General features: G+C 46.4%; 6 protein-coding genes across 6 annotated transcripts; 2 read left to right on the top strand and 4 right to left on the bottom strand.

The window, feature by feature from the left end:
* Positions 1–322: 322 nt before the first annotated feature.
* M430DRAFT_37687 (glycosyltransferase family 69 protein) lies at positions 323–1,700 on the bottom strand. The gene has a single exon (XM_024867166.1). The coding sequence runs from the start codon at positions 1,471–1,473 to the stop codon at positions 400–402; it is 1,074 nt and encodes a 357-aa protein (XP_024716754.1). The 5' UTR covers positions 1,474–1,700; the 3' UTR covers positions 323–399.
* An 884-nt stretch (positions 1,701–2,584) lies between these two features.
* M430DRAFT_271924 (hypothetical protein) lies at positions 2,585–3,924 on the top strand (the record flags this gene model as incomplete). The annotated part of the gene is made up of 2 exons (XM_024865547.1): positions 2,585–2,982; positions 3,062–3,924. The coding sequence occupies 2 exons, from the start codon at positions 2,585–2,587 to the stop codon at positions 3,657–3,659; spliced, it is 996 nt and encodes a 331-aa protein (XP_024716753.1). The 3' UTR covers positions 3,660–3,924.
* On the bottom strand, positions 3,741–5,406 carry M430DRAFT_37686 (hypothetical protein). The gene has a single exon (XM_024867165.1). The coding sequence runs from the start codon at positions 5,350–5,352 to the stop codon at positions 4,189–4,191; it is 1,164 nt and encodes a 387-aa protein (XP_024716752.1). The 5' UTR covers positions 5,353–5,406; the 3' UTR covers positions 3,741–4,188.
* Positions 5,407–6,523: 1,117 nt separating this feature from the next.
* Positions 6,524–8,890, top strand: M430DRAFT_45920 (hypothetical protein; the record flags this gene model as incomplete). Its single annotated transcript, XM_024867804.1, has 7 exons — positions 6,524–6,556; positions 6,600–6,651; positions 6,700–6,922; positions 6,973–7,272; positions 7,374–7,770; positions 7,977–8,269; positions 8,317–8,890. 7 exons carry the CDS (start codon positions 6,524–6,526, stop codon positions 8,888–8,890), a joined length of 1,872 nt encoding a protein of 623 aa, XP_024716751.1.
* A 75-nt stretch (positions 8,891–8,965) lies between these two features.
* M430DRAFT_110758 (hypothetical protein) lies at positions 8,966–9,136 on the bottom strand (the record flags this gene model as incomplete). Its single annotated transcript, XM_024861384.1, has 1 exon — positions 8,966–9,136. The coding sequence occupies one exon, from the start codon at positions 9,134–9,136 to the stop codon at positions 8,966–8,968; it is 171 nt and encodes a 56-aa protein (XP_024716750.1).
* A 233-nt stretch (positions 9,137–9,369) lies between these two features.
* M430DRAFT_192699 (hypothetical protein) lies at positions 9,370–10,100 on the bottom strand. Its single transcript, XM_024864044.1, has 2 exons — positions 10,078–10,100; positions 9,370–10,003 (listed from the first exon to the last, which is right to left on the bottom strand). The coding sequence occupies exon 2, from the start codon at positions 9,973–9,975 to the stop codon at positions 9,532–9,534; it is 444 nt and encodes a 147-aa protein (XP_024716749.1). The 5' UTR covers positions 9,976–10,003; positions 10,078–10,100; the 3' UTR covers positions 9,370–9,531.
* Positions 10,101–11,590: the final 1,490 nt, after the last annotated feature.

Raw genomic sequence — 11,590 nt, 5'->3', positions numbered from 1 at the left:
GTACATACTCGGCTTGTATCAGGGGTGTTCATGTAGTAGTGCCCAAAGACGTGTCCTAGGTATCATGTACAAGGTAGGGGCGCCCCTTACCTAAGTATGGGATGACTAAGCCTACTGTATCTATTAAGGCAAGACCAAGGTCTCTACCTACATCCTTCTTAAATCCCTATAATTTGGTTTGTTAATCAAAGTCAACTCTGCTACCTGTCGTTCTAACATGTCACCCCGCTACATGAGATTATTAGGACTGTTATAAGGAACCTATACTTCGCCTAGCAGTTACTTGCATCCTCATAATCAAACCTTGATCAAGTGATATTTTACTCGGTATATTCCCAGATATTTTATATCGCTCCCTTAGACCCCAAAATCTCGGACAAAGTCTGTTATTCATAATTTTCACAAAGCCTCATCCCAGGCCCGCCAGCTTTGGTCAGAATATGAGGGCATACACTTGACCAGAGCTGGGGGGCTAGTTTGCCACTCGATAAGCATTGAAGGGTCATCATCATCTCCGTCTTTGTTCACCCAATCTGATACGTAGCCCCTCAAAGCCTTGATCTTTCGCGCCGCATCATCTGAATACTCAAGATTGATGGTAGGTACCACGGCAATTTTTCCATATCCCCAATGCCACATATCCTTACAAAACAACTTCGGTTCACCCTGATAGCATTCATTCTTGGTGGGACCACGAAATCTAATCTTCTGTTCTAGTATCGGTCTAGCTGTAAACGCCGTTGCTCCATTCCAGCATGAGAAGACTTGGAACGGCTTGTGAGCATAAAGTAGTTCCTGAGCTTTGGGGTCGTTCCAAAAGAGATTCCACGCCGAATTCCAGTTTCCATCCTCGGGGATATTGAAGAATGAATCACCAGTCATGCCTCTTGCGATCCATACATCATAAAATGTCGGATCCTGCCCAACATAGACCCAGTCCATTGCACAAGTCATGTCTGCCTTCTGATAAAAACGTTGATGTACCAGCTCCAGAATATCTTGCGTACAGATAGATACGTCGTTGAGGAACACTATAGTGGTGTCAGGAGAGTACCGGTCCGGGCGTCGTATTAATGGCTCAAGTGCTTGATTGCGGAGTTCGGCCAGGGTCCAGATTCGGTCCTGATTGGGTGCCCCGGGTTCCAGGTCGCTTGAATTGAAGAAATACGTCGCGCCAATTCCCTCGATCTCTGCGCGCAGTACCTTCAGAATCTCAAATGTGCCATCATCTGAGCGACCTTCCACAATCGACAGGGCACAATTCTCAGGCCCAAGAAAGCGCATACTTTCCACAATCGAGCCTATAAGCCGAGGAAGCAGGTTGGCACATTGATGAAGGTCCAGCGCAAAGAAATATGTCGGTAGCGTTCGAGAGCCTGATGTGCTTGTATTAATCGTGCGAAGATATTCATAGCGATAGGTATCAAGAGCTGGACACTCCAGTCGTGGGAAGGAATTATCCTCGGCGTTCATGATCGCTTTGATATAGGATGGCGCAATTTCAAGTAGCGTAGAGTTCCCATCTTTCAGAGGGGGGGCCAAGTTTATGGGCGGGTCGTTTGTGTTTGCTGTCTTACCAGTGTCTCCTACTATTGTCGCGCGTTAGCACTCAAGGCAATATATAATAAGGTAGTCAGTCCCTAGGCAGATAGGTTATGGTTGTTGGCAACGACTTACCTGAAGGAAATGGGAGGAGACTGGTGAGTTCTCTCCCAAAGAATGGGTGATGTGTATACTGACTGAAGCCGACCAAGATGGAGAAAGCCACGAACAACAGACAAGCAGTCCTGAAAAGCAGGGGGAGATTTCGTCTCATTTTCCGTAGAGATGGTTTCGGATTCTGCGATATGAAGGAATCATGGTGGCTATTTAGGGCTGCAAATGCGCTTTAGCACCACAGATCATGCTGAACCTACCGCGGTTTTGTTGGTAACTTTGTACCGTATTACAGAACGAGGACGGCGGATCGTTGTGAAAAGACCCTGTCCTACTCCGTATGTCAGCGTCAAGCTTCTTATTGAATCCATCCCCACGCCTGCCCGCGGTCTTTGCCGCCGCATGAACTCGGCAAATGAACAACCGTTCTTAGGCGCCCAGTCTCTCTACCCGACCGCCCATCGTCGCTCAAGTTAGGAAGAGTAAAACGGTCAGATAGTATCAATTGTCTGAGATTGTGTCTGAAGATAACATTGCTGGGCAGCCTGTTATCTCCCCAACGTAAGGATATCGTTGGTTCAATGCCGATTGCTGATGGGCGCCTAGGAGAAGCGGACTTGGGGTATCCCGAAACTATTTTTACCATTTCTGCTGGTCGAAGGTCAAGTTGGCCTCAATCTACAGTAAAATGCACAGATAAAGTAGTATCTAAGGATAGATACTTGGGAACATCTATCATGTTGGTAATGGAGAGCGGGCCAACGCCAAGGAGAGCTCGGGATGGACTCTCTTTAAAACTACATCTCCAGCCTTTCCTACTATTTCCCTTTCTCCCTTTTTGTTTCCACTCGAGGACATTACTGCATCCCAGCCATATATATATATATGACTCTTACACTCTCATTTCCCTCTCTCGGTTTCCGACGAAATGAAATATTGCTTGATTTTCCTTCTAATTTACGGGGTCGTTGTCTTTGCTAGCCCCAGGGGTATCGCAAAAGCTCTTCCACGGGAGGCTCTAGTAGCACCGTCACCGACGCGATTCTCGTCAAATTCAGGTGCTGGATTCTTCGAAGAGCTCAAAAAGCGACAGACTGCGGCTCCAATATCGACATGTGGCTACGACAACGGTGATCTGACCAAGCCTCGCACAGCAAACTCAGGCTTCAACTGCAGAGTAGACACGAAAAACGGATTATGGGGATTTTGCCCAACGACTGTCATTTCAGCTAGCGACTGTGGGCTGGCAGAAAACTGTGTAGATGCGAACGCTTGCTCTGGTGGATGTGGTATCATTGGGGCAGTAGGTATCACAACTTTCACTTGGTCAGTCGATCCTTCCCGGACGTGAGAGCGTTCACAGACTTGACTGGAGTTGGCAGGCTGATAGAGATTCCTTACCTAGTAATTCGCCTGGGGCAGACTTCTGTTCGACTGCACTCTTGGTTGATGGACCAGATCAAACCTACTCATATATTGCTTGCGCCCCATCCTCTGGAACACAGCTTTTATTCGCTGAACCTACTATAACATCGTCGGCCGCACCATCTTCAACCCACACTCCGAACTCATCTACACCGTCCTCCACGTCAACATCCTCCTCCTCATCTTCTCCCATATCATCCTCATCCTCGTCTACAAGATGTTCTCCTCTCTTATCTCATTTAAGCTCAGCCCTCTCATACGAGTCAAACGGATCATCGTCTCAATCCGCACCTCCTAGCACGCCTAATCCTCAATCCAAGGACAATGTCGGAGCAATCGTTGGTGGGGCCATTGGCGGACTTGCAGTGATGGCCTTCCTTGTCCTCGGTATTCTGTTCTTGCGAAGGTACCAGCGAGACCATATTAGCAGCGGGGTGACCACACAGCAGAATCGAGATGACCCCAAGATCTTAGCTGATCTTGAAACGAAACGCAGAGAATCCGACTATTGGAAATATAGAGAATTTAGTCCGATCGAATTGTCTACGAGGCAAGGGCCTGTTGAGCTAGGTGGTTGATGTATTGCTATTATTAGTTATTCGTATCTAGTGGCAGGCCGTGTATAGTAAAATTTAGAGGCAAATAGATGGATGAATCATGGAGCTGGGCATCCTGTTGATTCTTGTAGTATGGCTAGGATATAAGAGATAATGGATATATGGGGACGTGCTAAGCTAGGGGATTTTTATATACAGTAGTGCTCCTTAGAGCACGGGCGTAAGCCTTAGAAAGCATTTCTTGCCGTAGCGCTTGACCGATGGGCCTGGTGACAGTGACCCTTCCCCGACAGTTAGGATGGGCACGGAATATGAAAAGAGGTTACTCCTCGCAGTTACTTAATTAAGTGTGAAGTGTAAAGGCCGAGGCCTTGAGTTCAGAAGCCGGAAGCGGCAGAGGGTTGAGGCCAGAGGCCATAAAACAGTTAGGAAAAGAAAATGAGTGTAGAAACAAATGAGACGCAATCAAATTCGTAATAGAGGATGGTATAGCTTTGGATAACTAAAATCGGAATTGGGCTGGCTCATGAACCTGGCTTGCCTTTTAGACTCATGCCCAGTCCATGTCCATGGTAAAGTCGCCCATCTCAATGGTAACAAGTGCGTCGAAAAGCCGGATTCTTCCCGTAGTTATGAGGTACTGAAGCCAGCTAATTCCACACTGAGCAAGTGGCTGAGTCTCGAATATATCCATCCATGAGTGACAAAGTTGACGGAATGGATGTCCTTCTGCGAAATTACGTGGAGGTGCCATAGGAGCCCATTGCAGCCCTGCTCCCAGCGTCACGTCCCTTAAAAGGCTTTCGCACTTGAGGCACGGATCACAGACACCGCCACGATACATGTAGGACCCGTATCTTGTTGCAGTGAAATGCAAATGAATGATACAAGCCATGGCGTATGCTCCTGACAACGGGTGCAGGCTGGCTTTCTCTAACATGGCCTCGATGTAAGTATGATGCGGATCTTTCATACCAAGTCCATAAACCGCTGACACCCCATTTTCATGATTCCTGGCGGCTATGTCGCTACGCCAGTCCATAATGTCGTGCATTGCCATCATGACCTCCGGCGCGATGAGGCCGTCCTGCAATGACTCCCCGCCCCAAAGATAGCCGCTGTATGGCATCGTACAGCCCCCAACGGCTCTCCATGCCATAGTCGCCTCCACTGTCACCTGGTCATTTGTTCCAACTGCTTGCAGGGTAGTTCCGTCGACTAGGGCATTAACTGCCTGTCCACCTGCCTCGAAGGCCGCTCCAACCGCAAGTGCAATCATCTGAATCCTTGTCCTCTTTTCTTGGGCAGTAAATGCGTGGTAATCCTCACAGACTGCCACGTGAGATATCGTGGCGAATTTTGTTGCGCGTTGCGTGGGTAGCCATGCTGAGATCAATATAGAGCAGCAGACCGTCAGCTCGTAACATGCGACAGCCAGGACGCCAGGCTTGCGATTAAAGATGTCACTTATTTTTTGTTCATGGATGTGTCGTTCTGTATTGGCCTTTTTATCGATGTGGGCGATGCTCAATGCGTTTCCTCCGTAGTGATCATCGATCAACGCTGCACAACCTTCACGTGCCACTTCGATAATTCGCGGACCGAACTTCTTGAGTAACTCAAAATATACATCAGAACACGACCGAACCCGTTCAGTGTTCGCGCGCTGCGCTGTGTCTTGGGGGTCTTCAATCACGGCGCGGCAATAATCCATTGCATCCTCCCAGTGTTGATTCTGAGGGTACGAGGCCTTTCCCAGAAGTGCAAGTAGGCCATTTCGCAGCATACTTCTCTGGGCAGATTTTGCGATATCTTTCGCAATTGAAATAGGTGATGTAGGCCTTGAATCAAGATCGTTTGACTCCTGATCCAACTCGATGAGGGCCTGATTTAACTCCGACGTAAGCTCTGAACTGATATGCGCCACGGACATTGTCGTGAGTTTTGTGGAAAATATAAACGTTTGTCTTGAAGGACTTGCAAAAGATATCGAAATAATATCCAAAATATTGACAAGGATAATTCATTTACGCACTGTTCGAGGGAGATCTTATATCTATAAATCATATTGTTCGAAGAGATACTCCTACCTATAAGGACCTTGAATCGTGATACTTCGAGATTAGCAATGATCAACGCTCTCATAAGCCGCTACGGCAGCAATTTGCAACTCGGGTAATGATGCTGTCGCCTACTTTGATTTTTGAGTCTTTTACGATCTTTGTTATACACGATTTGTATCGTAAACTAAGGTAGGTATAGTAAGACTTGTAACATGTTTATTTTTTACTCAATAAACGGTAGTTTAATTGATAGCCTAAATAGCTACATTTAAACACGTAAAATAGTACCTAGAAACAGCCTAAATAACAGCTTAAAACAGTGCTCAAAACAGTAGATATAAGGCCACACAAAGCCCCCTCTCCCCCTATAAGACTACCTACCTTAGGTAGTAAGGGCGACAGCGAGGTAGGCGAGTCGGCGACAGTGAGGTAGGCGACAGTAAGGTTGTCGGTGGCAGAAACCCTAAAAGGGTAAAGTAGGCGAGAGGGGGGGCCGGTGTAAGAGTTTGGGGGGGGGGGGGATGTATCGCTAGCCCAAATCAAGGTCGATTTCTGGAAGTCTCGAATTTAAGATTGTAATTCTGGGGTATCCTGGGACCCTCATCTATATGTGGACCAGGATCTAAAGTTCCTTGCCTCGGTCAGTAATCGATAGAAGGAATCTGAAGTGGGATATCAGATGAAAATGCCTTACCCCCTTCTATCGATTAGTTTATCCGCGCGACTCTTTTCTGCAGAAGTACGCAGTCATGCTACCAACATTGTTCCAAGCCGTTGTCATTCTTTTATCTTCCGGCTTGAGCAGTGGTGCAACTCTGTACAATGGGTCTCAACTTCTCTAATATCCGGGCGCAAGTTTGTCGTCTCTGAGTGCTTTTGATACTTATCTGGACTGTAGCGATACTCTCGTCCAGCTTCTTCCGTACTCGATCACTGGCACACTGCAACAGGTTAGCATTATATCGAAACGATCGTACGCAGAGGCTGACTAGATATAGGATGGACGACTTCCATGTTGAGCGAACTGTGTACCACAAGTTGTTCAAACTCTCTTAGTACTTTGGCTACTTCAGTCGAAGCAAACTGTGGTAATGACGCGTTTGTGTTCAACAATCAGAACACCACGTTCACTTCGCTCGTGGAACTATACGGCTACAAGTTTGGCTTGCTATGCCTAGCAGATTCATCAACAGGCGACTTCTGTATTGATGTAGAAGACTCGTAAGTCGTTTCCTCCATACTACTATAACTCCTGTTTGACCCCCTCGCAGCTGGGACATCGGAGCACTCGTGGCCGCCGGCACAGCAACTTGGCCACTTTATACTAATAAGACATATCCAAATTTCGAGAACCCGGACTGGGAACCTGACGATGACCCATGGTTCGACGACTCCTACGGGAATTCCACTTCGGATTTCTACACCGACTTGCCACTTACTCCGAATGACTATTTCATAGGCAGTAGCGTTGAAGCATTTGCTGATTGTAGCTATGGCTGGTGTGAGACTTTGGACTACGATGAGCATCCTCTCGAGATCCAGTGTTCATCATGCATGCTAGAGCGGATCAAGTACGGAATCTCTTCTTAATTTGGTGAGATATACGAGTAAGTACCATTCCTTGCACAGCAACATGATACAGCCCGCGCACATTACTAATACTCAGTGTCAGTGAGATGACGATGCAGGTCTGGGCCAACATACAAAAGAACTGCGAGATCACCGACGAACTAGTCCCCGCCGTAAATATGACTGGAGTCGGCTCCGGCTCGAACTTTACGTATGTGGCCACGGATTACACGAATTGCAGCCAAGTCATCGAACTCCCTACCTACATTGCAGGCGACAACTACATCACATGCAACAATCTCTCTGTCCAAGACTCTATCCCATCAGCTTCACTCCTAGCGCTAAACAATGCATACAATTGCGCCGCCTTATCTGGATCTTTCTGTGCCCCTCAATACTGCAATATCACAGTCAACACCGTCCGTCAGAACTTGAAGGAGTTTGCGTCTGCATATACAAATTTGACGACCACCCAACTCCTGCACTGGAACCCGTTCATGGTCAGCCTTTCCTTATACTAAATTGTCATTTCCTTCTATGAGAGCTCTGGGAGCTTCAGAGCCGAAGTTGGTTTGAGAGCCGAGACACAGCAGCAAACGGATTCGTTCTGTTTGCAAATGTCTCGGCTCTCAAATAATTCTCGGCTCTGAAGCTCCAAGAGCTACACGCCAAATTTTCGATAATTCTAGTGCTAATTTGCTTATAGATGAGTTTCTGGATCGAAGTAGGAGAGACGGTCTGTGTTGGTCCGCCTGGTGGCGCCTATGTAGCCCCCTCAGCAACAGTAGTAGTGCCAAGTGTATACACCACTACAGCCATGCCAGCTGATCCTACAGTCGCGGGAACGATAGCAAACTGCGGACTTTACTATAATGTGACAGAAGGAGACACTTGCGACGTCGTGACCCTAAGATTCTCACTCACATTTTCGGACTTCGTAGCCATGAATCCGAGTATCGACACAGGTTGCACGAACCTGCTTTATGGGGTAGATTATTCGTAGCTTTGGTAAATGGAACTACCGTCACTCCTTTGACTACTACCAGGGCTCCCACAGGATCGACAGCTATGGCGACTTCAAGTTCGACATCTAAGCAGACTTCTTCTTCCTCAACGACGATAACTGCGACTTCGACAGGAGTTACTGCTCCTGGACCTACACAGGCTGGTATCATCAGCACTTGTAACAAATTCGCAGAATCCATCTCGGGCCTTGGATGCTATGATTTCGCGGTAGCAGAAGGCATTACTCCCGCCCAGTTGTACGCGTGGAATACTATTCTAGGTGTAGATGGTGCTGATTGCGGGGCCGAACTATGGGCGGACGAGTATTATTGCGTAGGAGTCTCGGGGTCGAGCACACCAACATCGACATCGTCAACAGTTGCGTCAACGACAACGTCGGTCACTGCAGCTGGTCCTACGCAATCCGGGATTATCAGTACTTGTAACAAGTTTGCGGAGTCCATTTCTGGTCTTGGGTGTTATGACTTCGCGGTCGCGGAGGGCATCACACCGGCGCAGTTGTATACGTGGAACACGATTCTGGGAGTTGATGGCGCGGACTGTGGTGCTGAGCTTTGGGCGGATGAGTGGTATTGTGTCGGGGTATCTAGTTGATACTTTCGTGACACATCGCGTAGACTATAATGTAATGCTCACCTACTCTCTGATTTTAATCGGCCTTGCGTGCGCTCACTCGCCATACGTTCTTCGCACCCAGTCCTCCGCAGCTTCCTTGATTCTCGCATCCTCGGCTTCCATATCCGCACCCTCTGCTTCGTCTTTCATCTCTTTCCATGGGACTAATGCAGCCTTGAATTCCTCTTCGTGAAAGTTGTCTGGCCATCCGTAGTTCAAAAGCATCTGTCTTACTTCTTTGCCCTGCAAAACCAGTGTCAGCAATCTCTATGCAGCCCAATCGCTCTGGTCCCACAACCAAATCCAGAGAATTGATAATTGATGTGTCGATGCGACACTCAACTCTCAGCCAGCGAGACAGGGGTACTTCACTTCTTCTTCTCCGCCCATTTCTCCTTCATCTCCAAACCACCAATTTCCATGCCTATAATCAGGTACTATGACCAGATCTCTATAATATGCAACCCACTTCTTGAGAACATTGGGAGCGGGCCCGGACGGAAAATGGCGATAGTAACCTTTATGAGTGTCGGGAGGAGCTTCGGGGAGGTCATATCGAGCGCTGAAATAATCGACCTCAAATATCTCGTCTACCTAGGGTACGCCAACACGAGTAATCATCAATGACAGATAAATGATAGCTTACTAGTTTTGCAATCTAAGATTAGAACATATCCACCATGATTGGCGGAAGTGAGGGGTATACACCATGACTCGATGTACTTCTCCTCAGGCTTCAGGAAGAACGGATCGGTCCATGATTCGAGATGCATTCTTCGCTCGTTCTCTTCTTCGTCTTCGTCTTCCTCTTTATTTTCGCTCGTTTCCTCGTCATCGGACTCCACAGTCTGTGCGTCCCTTAAATAGAGCATGGGAGACATATCAGGACCAATTTTCTCCTTGTCGGAATTGAAAAGGGGTAGTTTCGACAGGACATTGACGGTCTCGGGATCCATACCAGCCTCAATCCAGGCATCGGTGTCAAATGATGGGAGAGTGTGGGGTCCGTAACTGATATTGAATTCTTCGGGCAGGCTTTGGAAGCGCAAAATCAGGGTGTACATTTCGCTGAGTAGAGAAACGATCTCGTCACTGTTAAAGGGTGGCGGTACCATGATTCCAGTACAGCACTCAGTGATCAAGGACTAAGTGGTATACTGACTTACCAGGTCGTAGACGTTATGGGTCGATGTAGTGTTTGTGAATCGAGGAGGAAACAAGAGTTCCAAGTTTTGTTAAAGTGTCGGCCAAGCAAGAGGGGTCATGTGATCAATCTAAGGAACCCCTTGCAAGTGGCGAAACTCGATATTGTACCTAGTCAGTGCTGTAATAGGTGTTACAGTCAGTAAGCAAAAGTTCTCGGCTAAATCACGTAAAGCGTGATTTTTCGCGTTTTACCCTTCTACCCTTCTACATATACTACCTAAATATACTACTACTACGTACTCTCCTAGCCTTAATATTAAGAAACTTACGCTATAGGCCTAATCTTAGTCCTTATTAAAGAGGACAGATCTATAGTATAAATAGCTTAGGTTTAAAGGCTCTTAATATTATAAAGTAGTTTAATATCCTTATTTTAACTATTAAATTAACTAGATAAGTAATAATAAAAAGCTTATAGTAAAGACTCTAGTAAAGAGAAGGTACCTTTTTATTAGGGTACTAGATATAGTAATAGTCTAGAGCTATAACATTATAGAGATGTTAAGCTAAGGAGCTAGCTAAGAGTCTAGTAACCTCTTTATAACGTAAGACTTATAGATCTTAGACTCTTAGTAATAAAATTAATAATAGTATACTAGAATACTATAAAAAAGAACAGCCTTACCTTAATAGTACTTTATAATTACTATAAAGCTAACGTTATAGTAATTTAAGAGCTATAGTATAATACTTAGATAAAGATAGTCTACTACCTAATATAAGTAAAGTACTAGTAGGTCTATAAAAGTAAAGGCTACTTACGTGCCTTACTATAGTATCTTAAGTAAGGTTTAAACCTAACTTAAGATTATCTTAAGTAAGTAAAACTAGGTTAAGCCTAGGTTAAGCCTAGTTTAAAACCGCTTAGAACTTAGCTTTAGGTTTTAGGTTTAAGGTTTAAGGCTTAGGTTTAAGGCTTAAGTTTAAGGCTTAAAGGTTAGGTTTAAGGCTTAAGGCTTAGGTTTAAGGTTTAAGGCTTAGGTTTAAGGTTTAGGTTTAAGGTTTATACATAGAACTTATACTACTACTAGTATATAGTATTATTCTAAAATCACGTGATTTTATATTACGTGACTAAGCTAATAGAGTTAGCTTTGTTTACATGTAAACAAACGCCTTCTGCCTTTGTAAATCCCTTCTACAGCCAGCCCTCTATAGCCCTCGACAGCCCTCTATTCTTGACAGCCCTCTGTTCTCGACAGCCCTCTGTTCTCGACAGCCCTCTGTTCTCGACAGCCCTCTGTTCTCGACAGCCCTCTATTCTTGACAGCCCTCTGTGCCTTTACAAATACTCTCGACAGCCCTCTGTGCCTTTGCGAATACCCTCAACAGCCCTCTGTTGCCCTCGACAGCCCTCTGTGCCTTTGCGAATACCCTTGACAGCCCTCTGTTGCCCTCTGTTGCCCTCTGTTGCCCTCTGTTGCCCTCTGTTGCCCTCTGTTGCCCTCGACAGCCCTCTGTTGCCCTCGACAG

This window comes from Amorphotheca resinae, assembly GCF_003019875.1.
Source record: "Amorphotheca resinae ATCC 22711 unplaced genomic scaffold M430scaffold_14, whole genome shotgun sequence".
NCBI classification, from domain to species: domain Eukaryota; kingdom Fungi; phylum Ascomycota; class Leotiomycetes; order Helotiales; family Amorphothecaceae; genus Amorphotheca; species Amorphotheca resinae.
This window is presented reverse-complemented; position numbering and strand designations above follow the sequence as displayed.

Bases quoted from the DNA above. Each gene is read 5' to 3' on its own strand.
- M430DRAFT_37687 (XM_024867166.1), bottom strand. From the start codon at position 1,473: ATGAACGCCGAGGATAATTCCTTCCCACGACTGGAGTGTCCAGCTCTT.
- M430DRAFT_37686 (XM_024867165.1), bottom strand. From the start codon at position 5,352: ATGGATTATTGCCGCGCCGTGATTGAAGACCCCCAAGACACAGCGCAG.
- M430DRAFT_192699 (XM_024864044.1), bottom strand. From the start codon at position 9,975: ATGTACACCCTGATTTTGCGCTTCCAAAGCCTGCCCGAAGAATTCAAT.